Raw genomic sequence first — 26,247 nt, forward strand, 5'->3', positions numbered from 1 at the left:
AAACAAAGCAGACAAGCCCCACCCCACCCCCTCACACACACACACACACACACACACACACACACACACAAAACCATAAAAAGGCCTTCACGCTACCAGCTGTAAACGATGCCCGGCCCACGGAGGCTCTTTCCAGTCTGTGAAAAAGGGAAGACTTTCCAAGTTTCCTCTGGCACCAGAGCTGATACAAACAAGGAGGCCCCGTGCAGAACCGCGGCCAACACGCGGGCCATTGGGTCTTCATGAGACTCCCATTTTCCAGAGCGGTAAACCGAGACCCAGAGCCGCTAAGGGATCCACAGCTGGAGCTAGAGCCTCAGCCAACGGGCCCCCAAGTCCATGCCTCCCCGCAGGCCGGGGCAGAGTCTCCTGGTGAGAGCCCCCGCTCCCCAAGGGCAAGGCCAGGTCTGCACTGCGGGGGAGGGGAAGCGTGTGGGGATTGACCACTCAAGACTGCGCGGGTGCGGCCTCGGGGGTGTGGGGGGCGTCTCCCTGCCTCCCCTCCTTCCGCCCCTCCAGGCTCCTCCGTGCCAGCCGCACTTGGGTGGGCGGGCAGGGAGACGCCCGCCAGGCCTCCCGGGTACAGACTTCTCGGCTGACATTTACCTTGAATGTCCTGCCACAGCCCTAATGAGCCCAGCTCCACTAATGAGGGAAGGAACAGCTCCTGGCTCCTTCCCCGGGGCCTCTCTACCATCAGAGGAGAGGGCCTGGCACCCCCCTCCCAGCAAGGACGCTGCGCCGGCCGCGGGCAGGTGTCTTCGCTAACGAGCATGAGCTCAGCCTCGTCACCGTGACCTTCCAAATGCCAGGCTCTGGCTGTGTCCACGTCCCTGGGGAGGAACGCAGTGGGGCGCTGCTGGACACCCCCCGCCACCCTCCCAGGCTTCGTGCCCGGGCTGCGGGCAGACCCCTGACCCTCGGCCTCTGCACAGGAGCCACGATCGCTCTGTCTCAACAAAGAAGCATCCCCCCGGGGGCCACCAGCACGGCTGGCCCCGAGCCCCTGGCCCTGGGGTTCCGGACGCTTCTCCCGCGAGACCATACCCCACCCTGCACCTCTGGGCATCGCTCCTGCGGGTGCCCGGGGCAGGGCCAGCACCCACCTGTGCGTCCGTCTGCGGCTCTGGCCGCCCCGCGGGTTCATCCCGGCCCCTCCCCCCCCCCGGACGAGCTCTCCGTCCCCGCTGTCCACGCTGCGCCCCAGCCCGGGATCGGCAGTCCCACCCCTGCGTGCTCTGGGCATCGCTAAAAAGAGGGTGATGCTTCTCATCCCAGCAGAATCGCACGGAAGCCCCGGTGAGGTCGAGGAACAGGGGGTGCTGGGTGGCCGCAGGAAGCCCCCCGGGCCGTGAGCTCTCGGGGTAGCGTGGGTAGGAACCAAACACCTGTTGGCAAACCACGGCGTCCACGCCCACGGGTGGCGTCGGCCTCACGGTTCCCCATGGCCTGGGCACCCGGACCCGGCAACAGCCCCACCAGGGCCCTCGGAGGGCAGACCCGGTGTCATCAGGCCCACTTACAGATGGGGAAACTGAGGCCCCAAGCATTTAGTGACCAGCCTGAGGTCACAAGAGCCAAGACTGTGACAGAGAAGGGACTCCACCTCCGCACAGGCCCTGAAGCTCCTCTGGGACCGGTGACGACCCCTCAGTACAGAGGCCGGGAAGACCCGAGGCCCCCAGAGGGGGAGGGGCTCGGCCTCCGTGGGGGCCATGGAGCGATGTCAAGGGACCCCACTGCTGTGCTCAGGAGGTGGAAACACGGTCTCCCACGGGGCAACAGGAGACTAGGAGGAGACCCCACGTGGGCCTGTAGGGAGGCTGGTATGCCGAACCCCCACCAGGCAGGTGCACACACACATGGGTCCGCGCACACTCGGTGTCCAGTGGTCATCACAGAAGCAGGCGAGGCCACGCAGAGCCACGGCCGCCCACAGGGAAACCGGCAGCCAGACTCCTGCTGTGCCCCACAGCTGTGCAGAGCCGCACTCGGCAGGGAACAGACCCTTGAAGGGTCTGACCTTGAAGCCTACAAACCTTTGCAAAGACTGTGCGTCCACGGCAGGGACAAGCCCACATTCCTACTAGCCAGGGACTCATAATGGGCGAAGGGGACCACGTGGCCCCAGGCCACGGCACAATGAAGACGCCAGAGAGACACCTGCATCCGGGTCTGGGATCGAGCCCCTCGACCCCCGCTGAACCTCCAAGGCCATCTGCGCCCAGGTGCCGCAAGCGCTTCTGGAGGTCACCGCAGGGCCCCCGCATCCCTATCCATCGCCCCTGCTCCAAATGGAACTGCTGCCGGGAGTCCCGTGTCCCAAGAGGCCTGGGAGGGATCATCATCACGCCAAGGGCCAGGGCATGGAGACCCCTGGGCCCTGGCTTCTAGTTCGGGCCTGTGCAAGGCCCTCCCCCAAGGCCTCTCATTCCACCCCAACACCATGGAGGGGACGGGTCAGGGAGAGAGGGGGTGCGGGGCCCCGGGCCAGAGCGGCCACCTGCAATTCCAGCCCCCGCGGGACAGGCGCTGGGGCCCGAGGACCCCCTGCTCCCCACCCTCCACACATCTCCCCCTGCACCTTCCCAGCAGCCAAGGCTGCAGGCAAGTTAAGAGTAACCGATGAGCCCACTTTCGAGATGTGGAAGCTGAGGCCTGCGGAGGGACTATGGGTTCCCTAAAGCCACGGAGCTGGCCCTGGGAATAAGGACGAAGGTGTTTTTGTGAAGTCTGCTCCTGGTTGCAGCTGTGAGGCTCAGGTGTCCCTTGGGAAACCTGGTCCTTTTTAGGCCCCCACCTCCCTCCGGTACTGGAAAGACTTTGTAAGAAGTGAGAAGAAGTGCAATGTCACATCCACGGGCCCCGACAGTGTGCCCCTCACATCGCTGGGGAGGACACCTGACATGGGGAGAAGTCCCGGTGTCACAGCACAAGCTGGCCTGTCTTCATGCGGCTGGGTGACCCTGAGCAAGTCACTAACCTCTCTGGGCCGCTACGGAATTGTCAGAATAGGAGCAACAGCACCGAGGGCACCAGGTTGCGGCGAGGAAGACACGGGCCAGGGCCTGGAGTGAGGCTGGGGGCCCCCTTAAAGGGTGGTCGCTGGGCACCCCCTCCCTGCGCTGCTCTGGTCCCTCCCAACGGTCTGAGGGCTAACGTTCCCCCAAGTACCTACAATACGCAGAACACCCGGGCACCACAGACATCAACTCCCTGAATCCCTGTGGCACCCCTACTAAGTATGAACCACGGGAATTCCACTGTACAGACAGGGAAACTGAGGCACAGGCAGAACTGGGTTGTGGCCTTCTGACTTCAGCATCCTGTACTTTGAACCTTTAGGCGCAAGGCTGTTCATGCCCCCACCCGTGGTCCCTTTCCCTGAAGCATCAGGGCCTCATTCAGGGGACAGTCTGGGAGGGAAACTCACCGTTTTTGTCCGCCCGGCGGAAAATCTGCAGAGAAGAGAAGTACAGTCAGCCGGGGCCCCAGAGGGGCAGACGCCCTCCAGTGGCTTCTGACTCATCCTGGGATCCCACTCCAGGGCGAGTGTGGGGGGCGGGTGCTGGGAAGCAGAGCAGCCCCTCCCCCAGGAGAAGACCCCAGCTGGGATCCGGGGCGAGGGACGCTTGAGGTAGAGCCCTCCCAGCCGCCCGCGAGGAAGCAGCGCCCACTCTCCTTCTGGGCCGCCAGCCTGCCCACGGCCACACTGGCAGCCATGCGCACACACGTGGACACACAGGCTCACACCCAGCCACACGCTTGCGGGTGTGCCTCCGGAGAGGGCGGTCCACGCGGCCGCACCCACCGAGCTACGCGCAGTCCCACACCCAGCATCCGTGGCCCGGGGACGCAGCCGCTGCGCCCCTCCCGGAACCCCGTCAGTTAGGTCCCCACAGAGATGTCCGCTAAGGAAACCTCGAGGACCAGCTGGGGGCTGGCACTGGATTGTTTTCCGGGTGGGGGAGTGGGTGGAAGCAGGGCCGCCCAGAGCTCGGCACCCCAGCTGCACATGCGAGGTTGTGGCTGCAGGGGGAGGGGCGGGGGGAGCTGACAGCCTCCCACCCCTCTAAGCGTGAGCTGAGACCTGGTATTTGCAGGACGAGGTGAGTCGTGCTGGTAAGAAGGAGCAGGGGGAGGTATCACCGCCTCTGACCATCCATCCCACCTCTGGTTCTGGCCCTGGGGCCAAGGACAGATGTCACTCCGCCCCCAAGCACCTGAGACTGTGACACACTGAAGCCGCAGCTCAGGAAGGCTTCTCAGACATCACCCCCTTCCCTCAGCTGAAACCCTGCTCTGGGGTACCTGGGCAGGAGCTCCCGTGCCTGGGGCAGGAGGGGTGGGGAAGGACCAGAGCCCTGCCCCTACTGGAACAGCAAAGTTGCCCCGAGGCCAGGGTCCCACCCCCAGCGGCCCAGGATGGCCACGACAACCAAGCAACAGAAGCAGACCATGTGATGGGGCTCCAGGACTCCGCTCCCCACCCCCACGCACCACTCCGTCTCCCAGATGAAGAAATGGAGGCTCAGAGCCCACACACACCAGCATGACGAGGACCCTGGAGCCCGCTGCCTGTACACTTAGGAACGGGAAGAATCTGGACAGGGCTTTCCCCTGAACTACGCTGGGGTCTGGAGAAAGGGTGGCTACGCAAGTGTGTGTGTGTGTGTGTGTGTGTGCGCGCGCTTGTGCAAGCATGCGCGTGTCCGCAGGCACCCACAAGCACCCACAGGACAGCTCCCCCTGCCCTGCCCAGCCCCCTCTGCACAGAGCCAACTGTGGGTTCCAGGAGAGAAGAAGGGAAGGGGAGAGGAGATCCGCGCTCCCCCCAAGGATCCCACACACAGACACAACTCTCCCCCAGACCCACCGGGTACAGGGCCCTCAGGGGCACAGGCACAACCTGCCGCTGTGCTGTTAGGAGGTGGGAGTGGTGCCGTGAACCAAGCCCCCTGCGCCTCTCCCTGGCTCTACAGAGCAGGTCTCCCACGCCGCCCCCCAGCAGTCCCTCCTGCAGAATCTTCCTCCCACTCCTGGGGAGCGGGTGGGAGGGGGAGGTGGGCTTCCCAGAGGTGGGTGCTTTGGATCAGGGAGGGGATGGGGGGGAGGTTTGAGTCGAGGGTACGGAAGGAATGGAGAACAGAGGAAGCTCCTAGTGGAGGTGGGGACTGGTGGGGGGGAGCCCAGAGGGGTCCAGGCTCCGAGCGGATGGGGGTGGCCCCAGCTCTCCTGAAGGAGAGAAGACACAGGTGGGGAGGGGGCTTCACTGTCACAGAGCCTCCGGTGCCTGGGATGGAAAGGGGCTTTGGGGATGAGAAAACCCGGGCTCATGGTCTATGACCGGGATGAGAGAAGGGGCACCGGAGCCTGGAAGGGGAGGGGGGTTTCCGGAAAAGTATGGATTCAGGCAGGCATCGGGATGGAGAGGAGGGGGCAGGAGGCGGCAGGGGTTCGCCTTCCGACAGGGATCAGGGTACAGGCTGAGGTACAAGGCTGGGGAAAGGGTAAGGATTTAGCCAGCACAAAAGTAGGGGGGCGGTGGCCGGGTCCAAGGACTCCAGGGTCCCGGCTCCAGCTCCGAGAAGGTGGGGATCCCGAGAAATGGAGGGAGAGGATGGGAAGAGCAGGACCGTCGTGGTCCGGGGAGGAGGCTAGACTGGTATGGAGACCGTCTGGAACACGGAGGGGCTGGGGTCGCGCTCTGGGACGCGGAGGGGCCGGGTGCGGGTGCCGCTCCGGGCCGCCGAGGGGGAAAGGGCCGGGGGTCCCCCGCCCGGGGAGGAGGGGGCCTCGCGGGTCCCGGCGGGGGCGCAGGAGGGCGGCGTCGGGAGCGCCCGGGGGTGGGGGGAGGAGGGGGCTGGGGTCCCGGCCGGCGCGTACTCACGTCCAGGATGACGGCGGTGCCCCCGCGCGGCGAGCCGGGCCCCGGGCCGGGGCCGGGGTCCGCAGCGGGGGCGTCGGGGGCGTCGGGGACCAGCGGCGCCCGGGGCTCGCCCATCCTGGCGCCCACCCAGCGCAGCAGCCCGCCTAGCGCCCGGCCCTGCGGCGGCGGCTCCCGGAGCAGCCTGTGCGCGCCGGCCCTGCACAGGCGCGCCGCCCGCTCGCACATCGCGCCGCGCCCGCCGCCGCCGCCGCCCGGAAGCCCGCCGACCCCCGCCCGGCCCGCGGCCCGCCCCCGCGCGACCCCTCCCCGCCGCCGCCGCCGCCGCCCGCGCCGCCCCGCCCTCTCTCCCTCTGCCCCGCGGCCGCGGCCACCGCGGGGACGGGCCGGCGCCGGGGGACCGGGGAAGGGGGGGGCGCTCCGCCTGGACCCCGAGCCACGTGCCTCATGTCCACCGCTCCCCCCCACCCCGCCCCCGGCAGCCGGGCGCGGCGGCGGGGGGCGAACCGCGGGGGCGCGGTGCTGGGGACTGGACCCCAGCCTGGCCACCGCAGGGGCTGCCCAGGAGGCGTGGGGTCGGTGGGCGTCCGGCCGCGCAGCCGGGGGCTCCCTAGGGGCCGCCCCCCGAAAGTCTCCCGCTGCCCCCCTCCCGAAGGTCCCCCCCCACCCCACCCGTGGCGCCGACGCAAGGGCCGGAGCGCAGGTGTCCGGCGAGCCCGGAGCGCCCTCTGCTGGCTGCAGCTCCGGGGACCCGTGCCCACGCGCTGGGCCTCCCCCATCCACCACTCCTGCGGGCCGCGGGCGCCCTCAAACCTCCCCCACCAGCGCCCAGACTGGTGGCCCAGAACACCCTCTTCCCCTCGCACCCTATCCACCCATCGTCCATCTGTCCAAAGGACGCGTTAAGGCCCGTGCTAGGCGATGGGCTGCACTAATGGGACGGGGGTGGGGGAGTCCTTGGCCTCCTGGCACCTAGATCCAAGCGGGCAGAGAAGGATACTGGAGTGATTGCACAGATACACGAGCCATGAACCTTGGACCCCGAACAGGGGGTTGCCCTGGGGGGAATGGAGGGGCTCCTGGCAGAGGAGACCGCCTGCACTAAGTGATCCTTAAGTTGAGAGAGTGGAAGGAGGGGGGCAGGGGAAACACTCCCCCCCCACACCGTCCCCTCAGTTCCTAACACAGCTGTGCCCCGACTTAGGGCACTGTCCCTTGTCACACAGCTCCCCAGCCCAAGGCTCTCCCACATGGCTCCCCCCCACACCCCGGGGGCACCCAGCCCCCACCCCATGCACAGAATCTGCAGACATAGCAGTGGAGGCAGGTACTGGGTTTAATTGGGACCCAATTCTGGAAGGAGTAGGGCCTGGAGTCCTCTTGGCTCAGTGCTCAGCTGGCGTACCAGCAGCTTTCTCCCTAAATCACAGCCTACCATGGCCTGCGGCCTCTGTTCCCACTCTGGGCACTAGTCCCAGTCCAGGCAGCCTGGGTTCCCTGCTCGTCTTCATCCGAGAGGCTGCTGCCTGGGCTCAGGGCCCCTCCTGTCTCCTGCCAGGAGAGGCCCCCGTCCCTCGCTGGGGTGTCCAGCAGGGCTGTAGGAACCTCCCTTCCTCGTTAGGGTCTGGGTACAACGAGGCCAGGCCAGGCGCTAGGGTGGCTTCCTGGCCTCCTTCCTCAGCAGGGAACTGGCCACAGCCAGGGCCCCACCCTGCACGAAACGCACAAAATTGTCCCCTGCCAGTGGCCCCACAGCGTACAGGCCCTCCTGGTGGGTGCTCTGGTACGTGAAAGGGTCCACATCGATGGGGTTCCTTTTGGCGTTCAGGGGCTGGTCAGGGTCCATGGCCAGGTTCGCACCCGCCGCGGGAAGGAAGGAGAGGTCAGGGTGGGAGCCGATGAGCACCAGCACCAGGGCGACTCCGAAGACCTTCTGGAGCCCCCCTGGGTCCTGCAGCACGGCCTGGCGGTCCCCCTTGAGGAGCACAAGCCGGTGCTCCGGGAGGCTGCGGTAGCCCTCGTAGGGGCCGGGCGACAGGACGGACCGCTCCCGCAGCATCTGGTACACCTTGTGGTACTCGGGGTACAGCATCTTGGGCAGCTGGTTGAAGACCAGGCCGGGGTCGTCCACGGCCCGGCGGAAGGCGTGGATCACGGGGATGTTGTAGTGGCGGGCGTACAGGACTGCGTCGGCGGCCGAGAGCCCTGCGCCCACAATGAGGACGGGGTCCGAGCCTGGGCTCACTGCGCCTGCCCGCGTGGCTGCTTCCAGGGCCGAGAGCTCGTAGTGGACAAAGGGCAGGTCCTCCCCAGGGATGCCCAGCCGGGCCGGGCTGTCCGATGAGCCTGTGGCCAGCACCACGTTGCGGGCGCACAGGGAGAAAGGCTGCCGGCTCTGGTCCTCGGTGGTCAGGAAGCCGCTCACCTGGAAGAGGGGGCCGGGCTCCCCGACCCCGGAGCCGCTGGACTCCGGCATCCCCCACTCCACGGCTGTGACTACGGCACCAGACACGAAGTTGTGGGCCAGGCCCTTCTTGGTCACGTAGTCCCTGTAATAGTGAGCGATGTCCCCGGCCGTGGCCCGGCTGTTGCGGAGACCTCTGGAAGGGAGGATGGGGGAGGGAGGGTGTCAGAGAGCTGACGGGGTGTGGGAGCCGTCAGGTACGACAGGGTGACCAGGCCGGCGGGGGGCCCCGGGGCTGGACGGTGGCTCGGCCTCCCCTGCCGTGGGACTCGGTTTACCCCCTCGGAGCCTCCAGCTCCTCGTGTGTAAAACGGAGCTAGTTCGGGTACCTCATCAGGGTGGGGCGGGGGGAGAGTGTGGCCTCCAGAATTGGGTGGCCTGGGTTCAAATCCTGACTCCGCTGCTGGTGAGCTGTGTGCCTGACACGATCCAGGCCTCAGTTTCCTCATTTATGCAGCAGGGATGATGGCGGAGAGGGTCGGACGGTGTTGTGAACGGGGACCTCAGGACAGAACCTGCCCGGTGGCGAGCGGCAGGGGACAGTCCCCCCTGCTCCCAGGGCTGAACACTGAGCTACGGAAAGCCGCGAGGACCCTGTTCCTGTCGAGTCCAGGAAGCGGGTGTGAGGGGTCAGAGGTGATGGAGTGGCGGCCGCAGGCGGGAGGAGGGGCTGTGCTGGGGGCGGGTGCGAGGGGGGCTCCTGGGGCTGGGGGCGTCTGGCTCTTGGTTCTGGGCAGCTGCCGTGCGGGTGCGAGCTCCTGCAGACATTCTCCCCGCCTGCTGGAGTGGGGCACGCTTCCTGGACTTCACCCAACACATACATTTAAAAGCAGCCCCCGCAAAGCCCGTGGCAGAGTCCCCCCAACGCCCCGCAAGGGCAGAGACTGTTTTATCGCCAGTGTTGTTCCTCTTGCTTTCGCTCTCAGTGCCTCCCCTGCCCGGGCCAGTGTCACCGGAGCTAAAGGCTTGGGCGCCATCCCAGCTCCGCCGTCCGCCTGTGTGACCGCAGGTGGGTTACGTTCTCCAGCTGTGGACACATTGCTCAGGAGGAACTCGCTGAAGGAGAATCCTACCAGGGGCGCCTGGGGGGGCGCAGCTGGTTGAGGGTCTGACTCTTGGTTTTGGCTCAGGTCCTGCTCTCTATGGTGAGATCGAGCCTCACGTCAGACTCTGCACTCTGCGCGGAGTCTGCTTGTCCCCTTGTCCCTCTGCCTCTGCTCCTCTCCCCTCCCCCCCACCCAAAACAAAATAATGGAGGATCCTAGGTGACACCCACCAGGCCCTGTGGTAGGGCAGGCTCACACGGCATCCCCCACTGCCCTGAGCCCGTCTGCTTCTGACGCTGGAACTCTGGGGTCTGTGTCTGTGGGTCTGTCACTTCCCATTCTCTGAGTAAAAACTGTTCCGGAGAACAGTCCTAAGAAGCTACAGGCTGTTCTTTCTAAGAAGGACAGGTCAGAAAGGAGGAAAGCCCCAGGACTGGGCGGGGCTTGAGAGCCCCGGAGGGCAGGGGGCGTGGCCCTTGTGGGCGTGGCCCTGCCCCTAGGAAGAGACTGGCGAGATCGCTGCCCGGGGAATATTAAGCAGTCGCGTAAAAGGAGGACGGCAAACACAGCCTTCACCACCTGACATCCTATGCCATGTCCTGTCCTTAAAGGCAGAAGGTAAAAGGGAATGTCTAGAGTTAAAATTGAAGTTCTCTCTTTGGATATCTTTGTACCAGATCTGCAGGTACAGAGTTGCGGCGTGGGGACAACAGGCTCCTGTCATGGCCCTTGGGGGTCGGAGGAAACAGGGCGTCACACAAAGTCAGCCAGCACCCGAGTGGCGATCCCCTGTTTGCCAACCCCCACCCCCGGAGCACTGGGCATGGGGTGCCTCGATTCCCGGGATGAGCAGGACTGGAATTCATCTGCTCAGTGACTGAGCTGTTTCCCCAGGACGGTCCGACGGGTGGGAGTTGTGGGGTCATGATGCAGCCGGAAACAGGACGGGGGAAGCACCCCCGAATGGAAGAGCAGTGGAGAGGCGTCGGGTTGGGCTGAGCTGTCTTCCTTGTCTGTGTGTGGTCAACTTTCTCTTACAAGAGCATTTCAAAAAAGAAGTGCGTCCTACTCGCTGACCTTGAAGTAAAGAAATTACTGCAGACCAGGCTGGAGTGGTGGGAAGGGCCAGCTGTCATGTCAGTATCTCTTAGAGGCTGAGATGCTCCCAAGGGCCATGTCGGGGCAGGGGCGGTTTGTCTATCAGGCAGCGGGAGCCCTGGCAGGGGGTCTTGGGGTGAGCCCAGGCCCCTGTGGTCCTGGGCAAGTCTTTCCCCATCCGAACCTCAGTTTCCCGTCCTGAAGTAAGAGGAGGGGCAGGCTAGCGGAAACACAGAGCCTACCTCTGGCTCCTGGGCTCGACGTCCGGTGGAGGCCCAGTCACCCCCGCCCTCCCCGGGATCTCCCGAGCCGCCTCACCTTCGCCTCCTACGCATCCACTCCTTCACCGGCAGGTCCGGGAGCCCCATCCACTGGCCTTGGCTAAGCGTCACCATGGAGCCTTCAATGGACTGTGTGCGAAAGGAGTTCTTTGGTCCAGGCCTCTCCGAGCCCCCAAGCCGGGAGGGAGGGTGGGCATGGGAGGCCTTCGCTGGGGTGGGCGCAGGAAGGCAGGTGGGGAAGAGGCAGAGGAGGGCCCGGAATGCAGGAACGCGAGGGAAGGAGAGGCCGGGAAGGAGAGAGAGCCCTAACTTCCGGGAGGGAGTCTCTTCAAGACCTTGGGCAGATTCGGCCCAAAGCCCTTCTCCTCCTCTCCCAGCTCCCACTCACATGCCAGGCTCCCCCGGGCAGGTTCCGGCCGAGGACCACATGGGGGATGGCTCGCTCCTTCTGGTGCTTCCAGGTGAGAACGGACTCCATGTTTCCCCCAAAGTCTGTGTCTGGGCGCAGGAGGGCATCAAAGAGCAGGGCCACAGGGCTTTGGCTCCGGCCTTCGAGGCCTTCAGACAGGTAATCCAGGTCCTGGAGGGGGTGCATAGGTCAGAGCGGCACTGGAGAAAGGCTGCCTAGTCCTGCATTCCCACCCTCATATCAGGGCAGTCACACGGGCTTAGAAAATGCTGTGTCACAGAAGGAGATAATGCACATCAACGCGGTAAAGGCTCTGACAAGTCCTGCAGCTTTTACTGCAGCATTTACCTGTTTAGTTTTGCCGAACCCAGTATCTCTCAGACCTCCTGAAGTAGGAATATTTTCTCTGAGGAACTAATGTCCTGTAGAAGGCATTCTGAGAAATGCTGATCTAGACCCAATTACTTCCTCATCAGCCAGCTTTGGAGGGGGAGGGAGCTAGGAAGATGGCTGATGTCGGAAGTGGGGGAGGGGCGGGCAATGAGCGGCCTTCCAGAAGGCGAGGGGCATGGGTGAAGTTCTGGGGTGCCCTCCTGGCCAGGGGCTAGTGAGCCAAGTGATTCAGGCAGGATTTCTCAACTTCGGTACTGCTGATGTTTGGGGCAACTTGTGCTTTGGTGGGGGCAGGGGGGGCCGCTGTCCTGTGTACTGTAGGGAGTTAAATGGCCTCCCTGGCCACGACCCTGGGAGCCAGGAGTGCCATTGCTTCAGGTGTGACAACTGATGTCATGACTGACTCTGTGGCCCCTCATGTGACTAACAGATGCATCTTTCTATTTTGGCCCCAGTTCCCTGGGAGGGGGGCGGGGGGGTATCCCCTGCCCTGTGCCCAGAGCTCTGACCCACCTGGTCCAGGATGGAGACCCCCGGGGCCTCGGCGAGCTTCCTCTGCAGGAGTGGGTGTGGGTGCTCGGCGTCCGGTTTCACATAGGGGGTGTAGCCCGACAGCAGGTAGGACAGACAGATGCCCGAGGGACCATTGCCTGAGGAGGGAGGGTGGGGGCAGAGGGCAGGGCTTTTAAGGGCAGCAGACCACTGGCTTGGAGGGCTTTGGTCTTGACCTGTCTGGTTCATGGATTTGCTCTTGATTCATAAACATAAAACAGTGAGTCCTGGGGCGCCTGGGTGGCTCAGTGGGTTAAAGCCTCTGCCTTCGGCTCAGGTCATGATCCCAGGGTCCTGGGATGGAGCCCCGCATCGGGCTCTCTGCTCCTCGCAGAGCCTGCTTCCTCCTCTCTCTCTGCCTGCCTTTCTGCCTACTTGTGATCTGTCAAATAAATAAATAAAATCTTAAAAAAAAAACTGAATCCTTAGCACGGGCCAGGCGCTGTGCGTACTAACAGTGACAAAGTAAGGGACCATTGCCGAGGGCCTCCTGGGTGCTCCTTTAACAACAGGGCGATGCAGGTGACAACCACGGACGTTTACAGAGTGCCTACTAGGTGTCGAGGGATCTTAAGAATGAAACAGTAAGGCGTGACAGATGCTGCTGCCGGACCAGGCCCTGCGCGAAGCCCTGATGTGCGACAGCCCCGCGTGTCCCCCAGTAACATTAGCAAGGTGTTGGCTATCCTTTTTCCCCTGTCTCACTGGAGGAAGCTGGGGCTCAGAGAGTTTAAGTAACTTGCTTGTGGTCACACAGCAACACGACAGATTCTAAGATCACTAAGAACTCGTTCTGTCCTCCCAAAGCTGTGTGGCTGGTCAGACAGGATAGATTCCTGTGCTCTGGGCGGGGGAGGGTGGGGCGAGCTGGGCAGGGAGGCTAAGGAGGGGTACAGCGCCCCCCCAGGGCTTCTAGTCCCCAAGCCTAGATGAGTCACACTGCTCCTGTGTGGCGCTTCTTGGGCATTTACCCTTGTGACACTGCTTCTCTCCTTATCTGTCCCCCCCCTTCTTATCTTGTGCTGTGCAGAATATCACCCATATGCGCTGTGCCCTTAGGACAAACCATACGGGGTCACCGATGTTCAGCTGTATCTGATTTACAGAAATGGCCTTTGAATCGGGGAAGGGCTGTCTGTCCCCATTTTGCAGGCTGGAAGATAGGAACCACCTGCTTTGGCCGCGTCTGCCTCACGTGGCCCCGAGCACCGTGCCGGGTACAAGGGAAACACAGTAACCCTTGCAGGCTTAGGGCCGGGCCCCCTCGCCCTTGCTGGCCAGCCTCAGTGGACAGTTCTGCTCCGGCTTCGGGGTTCTTGGAGGGGTCACGGGGAATGACATTTTGTAAATTGCTAGGCCTAGTACCAGGCACGTCCTGAATGCTCAACGGCCAATTTTAAAGACAACTTTTGTAAATAAATGCCTGCCCTGGGCCTGCCTGGTTCCCGACCCTCACCCCAGGGGTTCAGCGCAGCCCGTCCTCCCGGATGCACTCACCGATGATGACGACCTTGAGGGGCTCGGAGCTGCCGCCGCCGAGGGGGTCCTTTCTCCAGCTGCTCATGGCTGTGGCTGGTGGGGGGCTCGCAGCTGGCGGCTGACCTGGGGGCAAGCGGGGAGGAAAGGCTACTCCGTGAGCCAGGGGTGTCATGCCCTCCCTTCCCGGCTACGGGGTGTTGTCCTGTGGCCCTCAGGGTCAAGTCCAAGGTCCTCGCTGAGGCCTATAGGGATGCCACTCCCCTGTTCCTTCTCTCCTTCCCACACCTGTCCCAGTCCAAACAAACCACCTCCCCTCCCACCCCACCAGGCAGGGTCCCCTCCTCCAGCCCAGTGACCTCCAGGTCTGAGCCTCCCCCCCCCATTTCACCAGCAGACAGTAACAACACCCCCAGCTTATGGGCCATCTTCTGTAAGCCCTCCCCTGCCCCACGGCAAGCCCTGCCTAGCATTTCTGTGACCCCCCACAGTCCCCACCCCACAATCCAGCCCTCAGGTCTCTGGTGCAGCCAGTGGCCTTTGGAGCCATTGCCCAGCAAGATGCTTCCTAGCTGGTGACCACAGACCCATTCCTGGACCTCTCTGGGTCTGATTCCTCATCTAGAAAATGGGAATAATAATAGTTTCTACGCTATTGGGTTGTTGGGGGGACACAGGGAGGTGATCGCCGTGAAGCACTGGCTGGAGCAAATATGCCACTGGGCAAGGACCGGAGCCCACTGCCAGCTCCGGTGGCTCAGGTGGAACAGGTGGCGTTGAAGCTTGGCAAGCCGGAGTCACTTGGGTTGGGGAAAAATGCCTGTAAACTTGCCGGTTTCTGGAACACTTACGCCCCCTGCTGGCCACAGGCCTGCAGCGCATCACCCGTAGGGACCGAAACCCAGTTCCTGGGGGGGGGCAGGTACCAGAGGGAGGGAAGGTCCAGACCCACCTGCTCCACCTCCCCCAGACCCAGCTAAGGGGGCCTCCGACCTCCCACGCTGCCACACGCTGCTGTCCTTGGGGCCACAAGACAACGGAGCGTTGAGGAGTGTGTGGCCTTTAGCATGGGCCTAGCTACTTCCCAACAGCCGCACGCAAGAAGCCATTGGTTACGACCCAGGTCACAGACGTGTCACCCAGAGCCCAGAGAGGGCACACAGTCGCTCAGTGTCACAAAGTTAGCTTTGAAACCGGTGCCGAGGCTTTCCCTGTGTGTGTACCATGCATGCTACTGGCCTGCCCCAGTGAGGCCCAGGGCTCACACGCACGCGTACAAGAGTGAGTGGGCTGGCAGTGCCCCCCCCCGCACTCCTGAGCAGCCAGGGATGGGGGCCCAGGGTCACTGCCCGCAGAAGTCTTCTGGACAAGGCAGAAATCGGGATTTTGATGTGCATTCTCAGATTTGGAAAAGTGGGCAACCAATTCACACTTGGAAGAAAAAATCTTGACTGGTGACCAAACGTGACAGAGGCCAGAATACGACCTCCACACGGGCAGAGGGACGGGAACACCAGCATCCACCCGGAGCAGATGGAAAGGAAGAGCCCCTCCCCAGCAACGGGCCGCTGAGAAGACCCGGTGTCGCTCCCCCAGGGACGACAACAGACCTTTTCCCGCACTTGAGTGATTGGCTTGCACCTAAGTGACTGCACTGGGTCTGACGACCCTGAGAGGGAGCCGCGACACACCGGGTGAGGAAAGGGGGGCTCAGCGGCAAGGACCCACGGCAGGAAGTGTCACGTCACATGGCATGTCAAGGACGCCTCATCCTGGGAACACCCCCTGCCGCTGGTCCCCGGGGCCCCAGGGATGAAAGATGGCGGCAGGGACTGTGCGGCCTTCTCCACACGGGGTTCCCTGCAGGCGCCGAGCTGTCTGCCCGGGGAGAGGGTCTGGGGGGGCGCCCCCCACCATTGCCACCACCTCCAACACAAATGGCTAACATTCGTGCACGTTGTGACGAGCTGGCTAGGTGCCAAGCGTGTTCTAACCACTTTATACTCGTTAACTCATTTCATCCTTAACTGTGCGCCCTTCCACTCGCTCCCGTATAACAGAGCTGCTGAGGTCATGGAGCCGGGCTCCAGAGTGCAGAGTGATAGGGTGGCAGCTTCTGCCAAAGGCCGTGGGGAGCAGGAGAGCAGTTCCCCAGCACACTCTCCTAGAACCTCCAAACAGCCCCAGGTCCCCACCCCTCATCTCTCCTGTCTCCAGGAGTAACAGTAATGGGGACCCATGCGATGCCCTTGCTGAGAGCTCTGTACGCCTTACAGCTTTTAATTCTCATGGCAACCCACTTCACTGATGTGAAGACTGAGGCTCAAGGTGGTGAAGCCATGCCCCCGAGGTCATAGAGCCAGTGGGTGACAGATCTCGAGTTTGACCCCCGGGTTTGTGGACTCCCCATGGCCCCCAGAATGAGCACGCCCATGCTGGGCCATGCCCTTCACCCCTCTTGTCCCTTTGACCTTCTCCTCCCCCATCCACAGGGGCAAGAGGCACTCCTAGGAGCCCTTGTTTCGCTTCTTATCCTGCTTCCCAGAAGGTGGAGGGACCCATTTCCCATCAGAGCTTTTGGGCTCCAAGTTCAGTGCTCCCTTCCAGAAGCCTCCAGATGCCACATACATGAGGTCACCACCCCGAGGTCACTTCCTGTGCAGAGTCCCTGAGCAGCTGAGAACTCTCATTACCTTGGAAGACCGCACACGCTGCCAAGGGACAGCAGACGATCTGAAACTAATGCGTTTTAGTTCGTGGCGCTGGAGCGGCCAACTTTCAATGCTCACTTTTTGTTGGAGCCCCTCCTGAAGACGGCCCGTGCCAGCTGCAAAGAGCTCTCGGGAGAGTCTGTCATTCACAGAAGCAAATAAGCAAAGAAAAATTGGGAACATCGGCCGCCTTCAACCACGGATGTTTCCTTGAAGTCCGCAGCACCAGTGTTTCTAGTGTTCCTGGGGCTAAAACCGCTCTGAGCCTCGGGGACACCTGCTCGGCCGCATTTACTGGCCACTGCTGGTGGCCCTTTGCTCACTTGACTGTGGATCTCCCCCACGCCCGGCCCACCCAGAGGGCGTTTTTAACCCTGGGGCGGGAGGGAGAGACCAGGGTCAGGACAAAGGCGGCTTCTTGCCCAGGAACGTCCCAGACGCTGCCAACGAGTTCAAGTCCTGCCCGCCGCCGACCGTCGGAAGGTGGGCAAGGTCCCCCGGAGGAAAAGACCGTGGGAACAGTGCCACCAAGAAAGGGACGTGAGGCTGAAGCAGGGCGAGGGTGAGGAGGGTCCGTGCACGCGAGCGCCGGGGCCCAGCGGGGTGCGCCCCTCCCTCCGGAGCCTCCCCCACCTGGAGCAGCCCCCGCCCCGTGCTCTGCACCCCAAGCCTGCCAGGCGCCAAGTGCCCGGGACGCAGGGTGCGGGGACAAGAGGTGCTCCCGGCCCGGCTGCAGGACCCAGTGGCCGGCGGCTGGCAGCGTGCCGGGGCGGCCACACCTCCCTTCCCTGCGGCGAGCGGCGTCACGTGGGCGGGGGCGGCGGCGGCCGAGGGGGCCGGGCACCTGGGCACGGCGGCGGCGGAGCGCGCGGCGGAAGAGCGTCCGGCCCCGCCCGCGGGCCTCCCCCCGCCCCCCGTTTCTCCCCCACCGCGCCCGCCCTGCTCAGGCCACTCACCTGACCCGCGCGGGGCGTGCGGGGCGCGCGGGGGGCGCGGCGAGCCTGGCCTGGAGCGCGCCGGGAGGGCCGGCTCTCGGGGCCACCGCGGAGCAAGTGGCCGTCTCCCCGAGGGGACCGAGGAGGCTGTGCGAGGCGGGGAGGCCGAGGTATTTCACGGCCCCGGAGGAGGCGGGCGGGGGCGGGGCCAGGGAAACCACTTTCATAAGCGTGAGTCAGCAGGGGCCCCTGGATGAATGAACTTGCACCAGACCCACGGCCGGCCTTAAAGGGGCCCCGCTGCGGGGGGTGGGGGTGTCATGCGCCCCCCCCTCCCCGGGTGCGGGGGCTCAGTCAGTAAATAGAGGACCCAAAGGCCCCCCGATCCAGCCAACGCGGCCTTTTCTCCTAGGCAGGTGGCCCTCGAAGTGCAGAAGGACACCCTCGGGGCACTTGGTGCCGCCCCCTTCTCCACTGGGACTCGCCCCACCCCGTATAAAGCCCTCGGGCATCAGCCTGCCCAGGGTGAGAGTCTGGCTCTGAACTTCCTGGGCAAGCTGCCTCGGTTTTCTCATCTGAAAAATGGGGCCAGGGAACAGGCTGTCCCTTCTGGGGGGTGTGGCAGTTAGGCGATGCCATTCTTGGCTCCCAGGCCTAACACATGAAGCCGGCCCCCTGTATGGTCCCCCAGTTATTTTCTCTGCACACTTGCTGATCCTTCCTTATTATTTCATTGTCTCTCCCCAGACCAGGTTGTGGGTCTGTGTGGGCAGGAAGTGTTTCTGTGTCCGCTTCATCCCGAATCTGGAGTGGTGCTCAGGGAGGGAGGGAGGAGGGGTAGAGTTGGAGCCACGTCTGGCCTGTAGACCTCAGTCAGTCTCCATTGTCCTCACCGATGTGACTGGTAACCAGGCCTTTCCTGTCTGGGGACTTCCCCGTAGTTGGGGGGCCTGTGGGAGGCCAGGGAGGCACTCACCTTGCACGCAAAGGTTGAAGGTGGCACCCAAAACACTCAGTGATGAAGAAGACGGTGTTTTCGTGCAATGTTTTTTTGAAAAGCAAAATTAGGGGCGCCTGCCTGGATCAGTCGGAGTGTGTGACTCTTGATCGTGGGTTGTGAGTTTGAGCCCCATGTTGGGTGTAGAGATCACGTAATAAACAAACAAACAAACTTCTAAAAAGTCAACAGTAGTGCAAGAAGTGGAGGATGAACCGATTATTAAAATTTCAGGACTCAACGGGACCCGTAACGGTGCCGTGCTGAACCATCCTGGAGCCTGACGCTAAAGGAAAAATCAAAATACTGATACTGTCTTTATTCGAAACTTTGCTGTTGTCTTCATCCTGCATTTTTGGCACTACTCTCGATTTTTAAAAATATCATGGGAACGCAACACTGTGAGTCTCGATCGATTATGGAATGCTTCGGTGCCCCTTCTGGTTTGTGTGGTCCCCCTCCTGGGGCTGGTGGCCACAGGGATGGGGTTAGAATGCGCACACTGTAGACTATGCACAGGGAGGGACCAGGGGGCATGGGGAGGGCAGGGACCAGATTGGACCGCGGGGCTCTTTTGGGGACAGGGTCTGACGTCCCACCAATGAAAGATACCTCTGAGGAGGCAGAGTCCTGCTGGGACAGACAGACAGAGACAGAGGTGAGCTGGCTGGCGCAGGGAGGGGCTGGAGGGAACCGAGGGATGCATAAAGAGCAGGGCCCAGAAGGGAGACCCTGGGCTTAGGGAGATTTGGGGACGGGAGCCTGGGAAGGGGGCTGCACCAGGCCAGGTGTGAGGGAAGCACGTCCCTCCTGCCTCCGCTCTCCTCCGGCTGGGGGGCTCATGGGTGTGCGCCCTGTGCCCACGACCCCACTCTCAGAAGGGCCCTGTGCTGGGTGTCCTGCTCTGCTGTTCCCACTCTAAAATCCTTATTAATTATTGAATGAGGAGGTCCCTTGTTTTCACGTTGCACGGGGGCCCACAAATCACGTGATGGGGGGCACCCTGCCTGTGGAGAGCTGGGCGGGGCTAGTTCCGGTAAGGCACTGCCCAGGGGAAAGTGGCCTTCCCCGTCCTTTTCTCCCGGGGTCCCAGGCAGCGGCGCCGTGTGGGATCACGTGACATAGTCCGTGGCATGTGGCAGGGGCAGCTGGAAGCCCAGAGTACAGCCCCCAGCTGGTTTCTAGCCCCTTGTAGGTACGCGGTGTGACCTCAGCTGTGGCCTACCTCTCTGGGCTTCTGTTCCAACATTCCTGGACACTTGGGATGGGTACACCCCCTCCGTGACCCCCATCCCCCGCCCACGCCAGGAGCCCAGGACAGTCCCAGCACGGGGAGGGCAGCTTCCCTCTGACCTACCTCTCCTCCGGGCTGTATCTTTCCCCGGCGGCCACCTGGCTGTATCCACTTCCCCATCCCAGGCTCTGGACTGCAACTTCCCAGTGTGCTTGGATGTGTAAACTGAGGCAGAGAGAGACAACCCCAAGTCAGAGACTCCCACCTGGAGTGTCTCAGCCCCTATGGAGCAAGGCTGAGGCTCAGAGTCAGAGAGGAAGGCCTAGGAAGGAGGCAGGTCCCCAGGTTCCCCATCTCTGGCTCTGGCCCATCCTCCCTCCCGACCTGCCCCACCACCCCCACTGGCCCTGACCCCTTTTCTGGATTTGGAAAATTTGCTGATACAGAGAATTGTGGGCGAGGTGTGGACTTTCTTCCCTGTTGCCTGTTTTTTCTGCCAGGAGATTGTGGGGAATAGAAAGTGTTGAGCGGCTTCCAAAAAGCTCGACCAAGACGAAGACCGATAACGTCACAGGGGACACGGGGATGATGGTTAGGGGGCCACGGAGAAGGAAAAAGCAAGGCAGGTAGACTTGGGGTGACTGGCTTTCTCGGACTCTGCTGGGCACCCCGATCCTTCCACACCTGCCTGTCCCCTTCTCCCCCACGAGTTTGGGTGGCCGGGACGCCTCTGGATCCAGAAGTTCTGAAACTAGGGTTGGAAGATGTAGCAAATAAAAATTACAGGCACACTGAGGTGCCTGGGTGGCGCAGGTCGTGATCCTGGGGTCCTGGGATCAAGCCCCACACTGGGCTACGTGCTGGGCAGGAAGCCTGCTTCTCCCTCTCCCACTTCCCCTGCTTCTGTTCCCTCTCTCGTGGTCTCCCTCTGTCAAATAAATACATAAAATCTTTAAAATAAACAAATAAATAAAATTGCAGGCACACAGGCCACTGAAATTCAAATAAGAAAGAAGAGCCTAAATGTGTCCCATGCAATATTTAGGATATACTTACACTAAAAAAAATTTTTTTTTTCATGGTTTATCTGAAATTCAGTTATGTGGGCAGCCTGTAAACTGTAAAAGTAAAATACCATAGGTTTGGAGAGTTAGGATAAAAAAACAAAGGAAAACATCTCATTAATAATGTTTATGTGGATTACGTGTCCAAGTGAAAATATCGTGGACATCTGGGGTTAAATAAGGTCTATTATTAAAATTAATTTCACCTGTTTCTTTTTTACGCCTTTAATGTGGCGACTGGAAAATTTACACATGTGGTTGTCGTTAGGCTTCTGCGGAACGTGGGCACCAGCTGCTTCTGCCAACAGTGATGTTCCCGGATTTGACAGCGAAAGCCCCGCCGTGTTCCAGGAACACTTTCGGTCCCTGGGAAACCACACCGGTTGGGCATCTGGACCATTCATTGCAAGAAGCTGGGCAGTGTGCCCTCGGAGAGGTGCTTCCCTTCTGGGCCTCAGTTTCCCCATCAGGGCACTGGACTTGCAAGGTGGTGACAGCTGCGGCAGGGGCCCAGCCCTAAGGAGGGGCTCAGACACAGCAGCCCCTACCCTACCCCCCAGGCCTCCCCCAAACTCCCTGCACGTGCTTGGGTGCTGGAGAACCAGAGGAGGGAGAATAGAGTAGCGTCAGGGTGCTTCCCTGGGGTCCCAGAAATTAAAGGATCCCTCGTGCCCCCATACCAAAACCACCATTTCTCTCCCCCTACGAAATCCTAGGATCACTCCCGGGGCTGCTTCTGGCCCAGGCTTCTCCCTCCTCCGTGGCAGCTCCCATAGCATGGCCACTTGCCGGACACCTCCAGGCTGTAGACAGAATGTTCTTTACACACCGCTGAGGCTCAGAAAGGCCAATCTGGAGCCTGGGGTCACACAGCTTGAGCGACAGAACTGGGGCTTGAACTGGACACTTCCAGCGAAAAGGGAGACAGTGAATGAGCAAAGGAACAAAGCCTCCTTCCCGCCTGGAGCACAGAGGCACGCACAGCCTGCGGAACTCTCCAGAAGGGCCCGCCTACCACCACGGTCGTCCTCTGGTCTGGATGCATTTTGGGGACTGGTGCGTTTGATCTGTGCGCTAGTGCGGTGAGGCCAGGCCACACGGGGCTGCTGTGCTCCCATTCTACAGGTGAGGAAGCTGAGGCCCTGTTAAGCGTGGCCCCAAGTCACAGCCAGAGGTACAGTGGGACCGCGCCCAGAAGCCCTGGCTGGATGAGACCAGGCCCTTCCGGCACGTGACACCAGAGCTAATGTTTGCCTTTGCCATTTACAAAGCCTTGTCACCACCTTATCTCATCAACTCCCCCCAGGCAGGGGGTGGGCAAATATTTTCAGTAGCAAGTGGAGTTGACAGATGAAGAAACCGGGGGTGGGAGTGGGGGTGGGGGGGTGGGCACTTGCCCAAGGCCACTCTTCCCCATGAAGTGGCGGAGGGAACTTGGGCTTAAGACCGCGCTGGGACGGGTGTGAGCTGCTGGGGCCTGGCCCAGATGGGTTCATGACCCCGGGAGTTGCTGCAGATCCCTGCGGAAATAAGGTCAGAACTGGAGGAGCCCCCCCACCCCCCCGCTCAACGGAGAGACCAGGAGGTCAGAAGCCACAGGCGGAGGCAGGGGGTGGTGGGCCCCAGAGGAGAGTCTGCACTGGGACTTGGGGGCGAGTCTGGCGGGGGCTCAGCCGCAAGCTGCAGCCGCATTCTCTGCTTTCAGATTCACCCGTCCCCTCCTTCAAAACTGGGGGAAAGTCCTGGCAGGAGAGCACCTGCCCCGTGGTCAGACCCACAGGGACTCTGACTCCCTCACCTCCAGCTGTGTGACTTGGGGCAAGTGTCTTAACCCCTCTGAGCTTCCCTTGCCTTGTGCGGAGACACAGACAGCCGAGCAGCCTTCTCATCCCTGGTGCTCACGGGAATCGCCTGGTGCGAGTTGAAAGCCACCCGGACACACAGGCCGCTGGCCCGGAGATTCCGACCCGGCCGGGCCTGGGCGCGGCTGGCCCCGGGCAGTTTCACCCACAGTCTGCCCATGGGGAGTGGCTGGCTTCCTCTGTCCTTGGTGCGGCTGGCGGATGAGCGGAATCAACACAGCCTGAACCCCTCTGGCCCGCGGAGGGACCCCCCCATGTGAGCGCCCCTCCCAGCCTGCGGCCTGACCTCCGTGAGCCACACTCCTTCTGTGGTTGTGGGAAGAATCGTGAGGTCTGAAAAGGGGAAATACATCTGAGGAGCCAAAACACCAGGACAGCAGGGCCTCGCTGGTGACCCCGGTGCGGGGGTCTCACCGGAGCCGCAAAGCACCACGGACTCAACCGCTGACGAACCTCCATGTCACCTTGCTCATTTACCGTGACTCAGTTTCCCCCACTTGGTTCTATGCCACTGACTTTTGAACTCGGGAGGACTTGACATTTGCCCCTTGGCCTTGTGCCATACCATGAGACAGTCCAGTCCCAGTGCAGCCCTCACGTGGGAACAGCTCTGCTCGACCGGGAGACCCCTCCCCGCTACCCGCAACGGCTCTGATATAACCAGCAGTGGCTGTGAGCGACCTCCGGGGCCGCTGCTGACCGCGCGTCAGCAAGGGGCGGTGAAGGCCCAGATGGAAAGACTCTGCAGCCAGAGCCGATGTGGAAGCCTGGGGAATGCCAGAAGCGGAAGCAGCGGCCCAGAAACTGGGGGAGGGGGTGCCCACTTGCCTCGTGGGACCTGGAGGCCGGAACCCAACCAGGCAGGGGACCAGGCAGAGAGAGGAAGTGAGGCCAATGGGACTTTCTGGGTTTTGTTCTGCTGATGGACTGTGGGCATCTAGTGCCGGGGACACAGCGCTGGGTCCGACTGTGTGCTGTCCCGGACCCTGGGGCCAGAAGCACCCGAGCCAGCCAGCCATCTGTTTTCCCTCTGGCCTCTGTGGCTGTTGCCCTTGGTCCTGGGGAGCGGGGGCCTCACTGTCTTTGTTGCTTTTGGCTTGCACGCTGCTGAAAAATGTCATGTTTGCCACTGTTATCGGTTATACCAGCCCTCGGGGCCTTGCCTTCTCGGGCAGGTGGGGTCAGGGCCCGGTGATCTAACCTAGGGTCAGGTGCCTGGATCTTTCCCAGCGACGGGACAATTCTTGTCCCTGCACGATTCTTCCCTGAACAGCGAACAGTGCTGTGCCTAGCATGGAAGTCCTTTGGGGCTCCAGGGTCAACACGGAGGCAGGATTCCAGAGCCCTGTCCTCGCCCACGGAGGCCCCACATTGCTGGAGAGTCTCTTACAAGCTTACGAATGGCAAATGGGAGCCTGCACTCCCCTGCTGGACCATCTCCAGGGCTCCCCGCGGTCCCCAGGCCCACCTAGGCTTCAGCACAGGCAGGCCCCTGCAGAAGCTGGCCTGGAACGGCCTCCCCGCCCGTCCCTGCCCTCTTCCCAGGCCCCGAGGGAGCGTGCTCCCTGCTCTGCCCATCATGCCCTGCTTTGCCTTCCTCTGGTTCTGGGCAGACCTCTCTAGATCTGTCTCCATTCCTGGAGCTCAGACCAAGGAGGGGACTGGTGCTTGCATTTCTCCAGCCCTACTGTGTGCTGGCTACCGACGTGCCCGCAACGTGCCCGCAGCGCCCCGTGGCGGTGAGCAAGGACGCAGAGGCGCCAAGAACGTTTTCCTCGTGGCGGGGCACTGGCTGCGCGGAGAAGCCGGGGAGAGACACCGAAGGGAGGGGGTGGTCAAGCTCTGTCGTACCACCCGAGGCGCTCGGGGACCTGTCCAGCTGGGCACAGAGGGCTGGAATGTGGGGGCCAAGGCGTCTGGGCTGGGGTGCGAGTGTGGGTGCCGTTGGCAAAGGGAAGGCGTCACAGTCTGGGGGTCAGAGGAGCTCCTGCAGAAAGGAGGCCAGGACAGAGAGGGCCCCGTCCCCATGGCCTGCTCAGGTGCACGCACCCCCACCACCTCGGGGGGGATGCTGTTGGGCCCCGAGGTGGAGCCCAGTGGTGCTCAGAGGACGCATCTTCACGGGGCTGGTGACATCCCCGCATTGGTTGTGACTCTGGAGCCCCCGGACCTCAGGCAGATCCCGTGAGGATCTTGCAAAGCAGCTTAGAGGCTTAGAGGCCTGCCTGGCTCCGGGCTGAGGTCACGGTGGTGGGGAGGGAGGGGCAAGGAGAGGGAAGGAGGGGGGCAGAGGGGGATGGGACTGCCGGAAGAGAGAAGGCCAAGACCAATGTGAGGACGAGAAGAGCCACCGCGCAGTCCATCCCAGCTGAACCCCGGCCGGGGCTCCAGCGGCCGCTCTCCTCAGCCACAGTCACAGACGGGGACACTGAGGGGCAGCGAGGGGCTGAGCCTGGCGGCCTGTGTCCCCGGCGCCCAGTTCCTTCTCGGTGAGTGGGCTGCGGTTTCCGAGGACCCACCCAGAGTTGAGACCAAACGGAACCACGGCGGCTTCCAGCTGGGGGTCCTCGTCCCCGCCACGTTCTTCACCATCACCCTTACCTACCCATTCGTCACCACCACGGTCGCGATCCCGCCCCGCAGAGCCGCAGCTGCAGCCTGGACAGGGGGTGGGGGTGGGGTGGGCACCACAAAGATAAGATGGCTTCTTATCTGCACGGCGGAGGGGGGGGGGTCCAACAGTGGGACGCGGGCACTGGGACCAGTGCTGGGGAAGGATGGGGCTGGGACCTAGGTGCTTCCCTGAGGAGACAGGAGCCCCACCTCGCTCCGGGGCTGTGTACAGCAGGGCCCGACAGGCCCCAGGCCCCCTGGACCGATTTCTCCCCGCCATGCCGGGCAGCCCGCCACCGGACCGCCCCGCCGCCTGTCCTCTGTGGCGCTGGGCTGCCGCCAAAGGGCACAGTCAGGTCTGGGCAGGCGCTGGAGGCTCTGCATGTTTGCTGCGTGGCTGGAGGCCCGGCTGTTCGGGCTTCGGGAGGTTTGCCCAGATGTCGACTGCACAAGCGGGTGTGCTGGGGAGGAGGGGACGGCAGGCAGCCTCCCCTCCGGAGACCCTGCATCCAGCCGAGGCGGTGCTGCTCCAACGGTGGAACGGGAGGCATGGAGGCCAAAAATGCCGTCGGGCCGGGCCTGGCTCCACTCCCCTCACAAGTCCGTGCAAGGACAGGCCTGTCTACCTCTGGCTGTCAGGGACTGCGGACCTGAGTCCAGGCCCCCGCGGCCTTTCCTCTGGAACCACCCCCGCGCCCCCCGCCGGCCTCCACCTTCCACTTCAGCATGCCCGTCACCAGTCGGGAGGCAGGGACAGATCTGTGTCTGCCTGTGCCCTCCTCACTCTGAGATCTGTGGCCCTCTGACGGTCTAGACGGTTCCTTCATCTGCATGGTCAGGCACAGAATCCCGGGCACAAGGACGTCTGGGCTCAGAGGGTGCTGTCCCACGAGCCCAGCGCCCCCCTCTCCAGGTGGACAAGCTCGGGGTAGTGAGAGCAAGTGGTCCCTCCAGACTCAATCAGCGGGAACAGCCTTGGAGATCCGCCTAGTGCTGCCTCCCCCTCCGGATGCCTGTGGCCCCCGGGAGGGAGCCCGGACACCCCCGCCCTCCAGTGATGCATCCAGCAGGCATTTATCACCGGGCGCTATGCTGAGAAGTGGGCATACAACGAGGGAGAAAGACCCGATCTTCCTGTTCTCAAGGAGATGATTGCCGGGGGCGGGGGGAGATAAGTGCTTAGGTGTGCTCTCACGAACTGACCTCTCTGGGGGTATCAGGAAAA

At 62.7% G+C, this 26,247-nt stretch overlaps 2 protein-coding genes across 5 annotated transcripts in view; both read right to left on the reverse strand.

The window, feature by feature from the left end:
• NECAB2 (N-terminal EF-hand calcium binding protein 2) overlaps positions 1 to 6,115 on the reverse strand; it is a 29,403-nt gene extending 23,288 nt beyond the window's left edge. Inside the window, exons 1-2 of the mRNA XM_044255644.1 lie at positions 5,891 to 6,115; positions 3,434 to 3,458 (exon numbers count right to left, since the gene is read on the reverse strand). Coding sequence (XP_044111579.1) covers positions 3,434 to 3,458; positions 5,891 to 6,115 — 250 coding nt within the window. The remainder of the gene's footprint in view (positions 1 to 3,433; positions 3,459 to 5,890) is intronic.
• A 1,090-nt stretch (positions 6,116 to 7,205) lies between these two features.
• The window catches only part of OSGIN1 (oxidative stress induced growth inhibitor 1), a 31,260-nt gene continuing 12,218 nt past the window's right edge, over positions 7,206 to 26,247 (reverse strand). Inside the window, exons 3-8 of one of the 4 annotated variants that reach the window (XM_044255646.1) lie at positions 19,607 to 19,708; positions 13,628 to 13,732; positions 12,092 to 12,228; positions 11,165 to 11,356; positions 10,814 to 10,905; positions 7,206 to 8,487 (exon numbers count right to left, since the gene is read on the reverse strand). In XM_044255646.1, coding sequence (XP_044111581.1) covers positions 7,539 to 8,487; positions 10,814 to 10,905; positions 11,165 to 11,356; positions 12,092 to 12,228; positions 13,628 to 13,694 — 1,437 coding nt within the window. In that variant the 5' untranslated portion in view covers positions 13,695 to 13,732; positions 19,607 to 19,708 and the 3' untranslated portion in view covers positions 7,206 to 7,538. Of the gene's footprint in view, positions 8,488 to 10,813; positions 10,906 to 11,164; positions 11,357 to 12,091; positions 12,229 to 13,627; positions 13,917 to 17,273; positions 17,414 to 19,606; positions 19,709 to 26,247 lie in introns of those variants that run through there. The other 3 variants (XM_044255648.1, XM_044255647.1, XM_044255645.1) reach the window with 3 other exon arrangements.

This window comes from Neovison vison, chromosome 7, assembly GCF_020171115.1.
Source record: "Neovison vison isolate M4711 chromosome 7, ASM_NN_V1, whole genome shotgun sequence".
NCBI classification, from domain to species: domain Eukaryota; kingdom Metazoa; phylum Chordata; class Mammalia; order Carnivora; family Mustelidae; genus Neogale; species Neogale vison.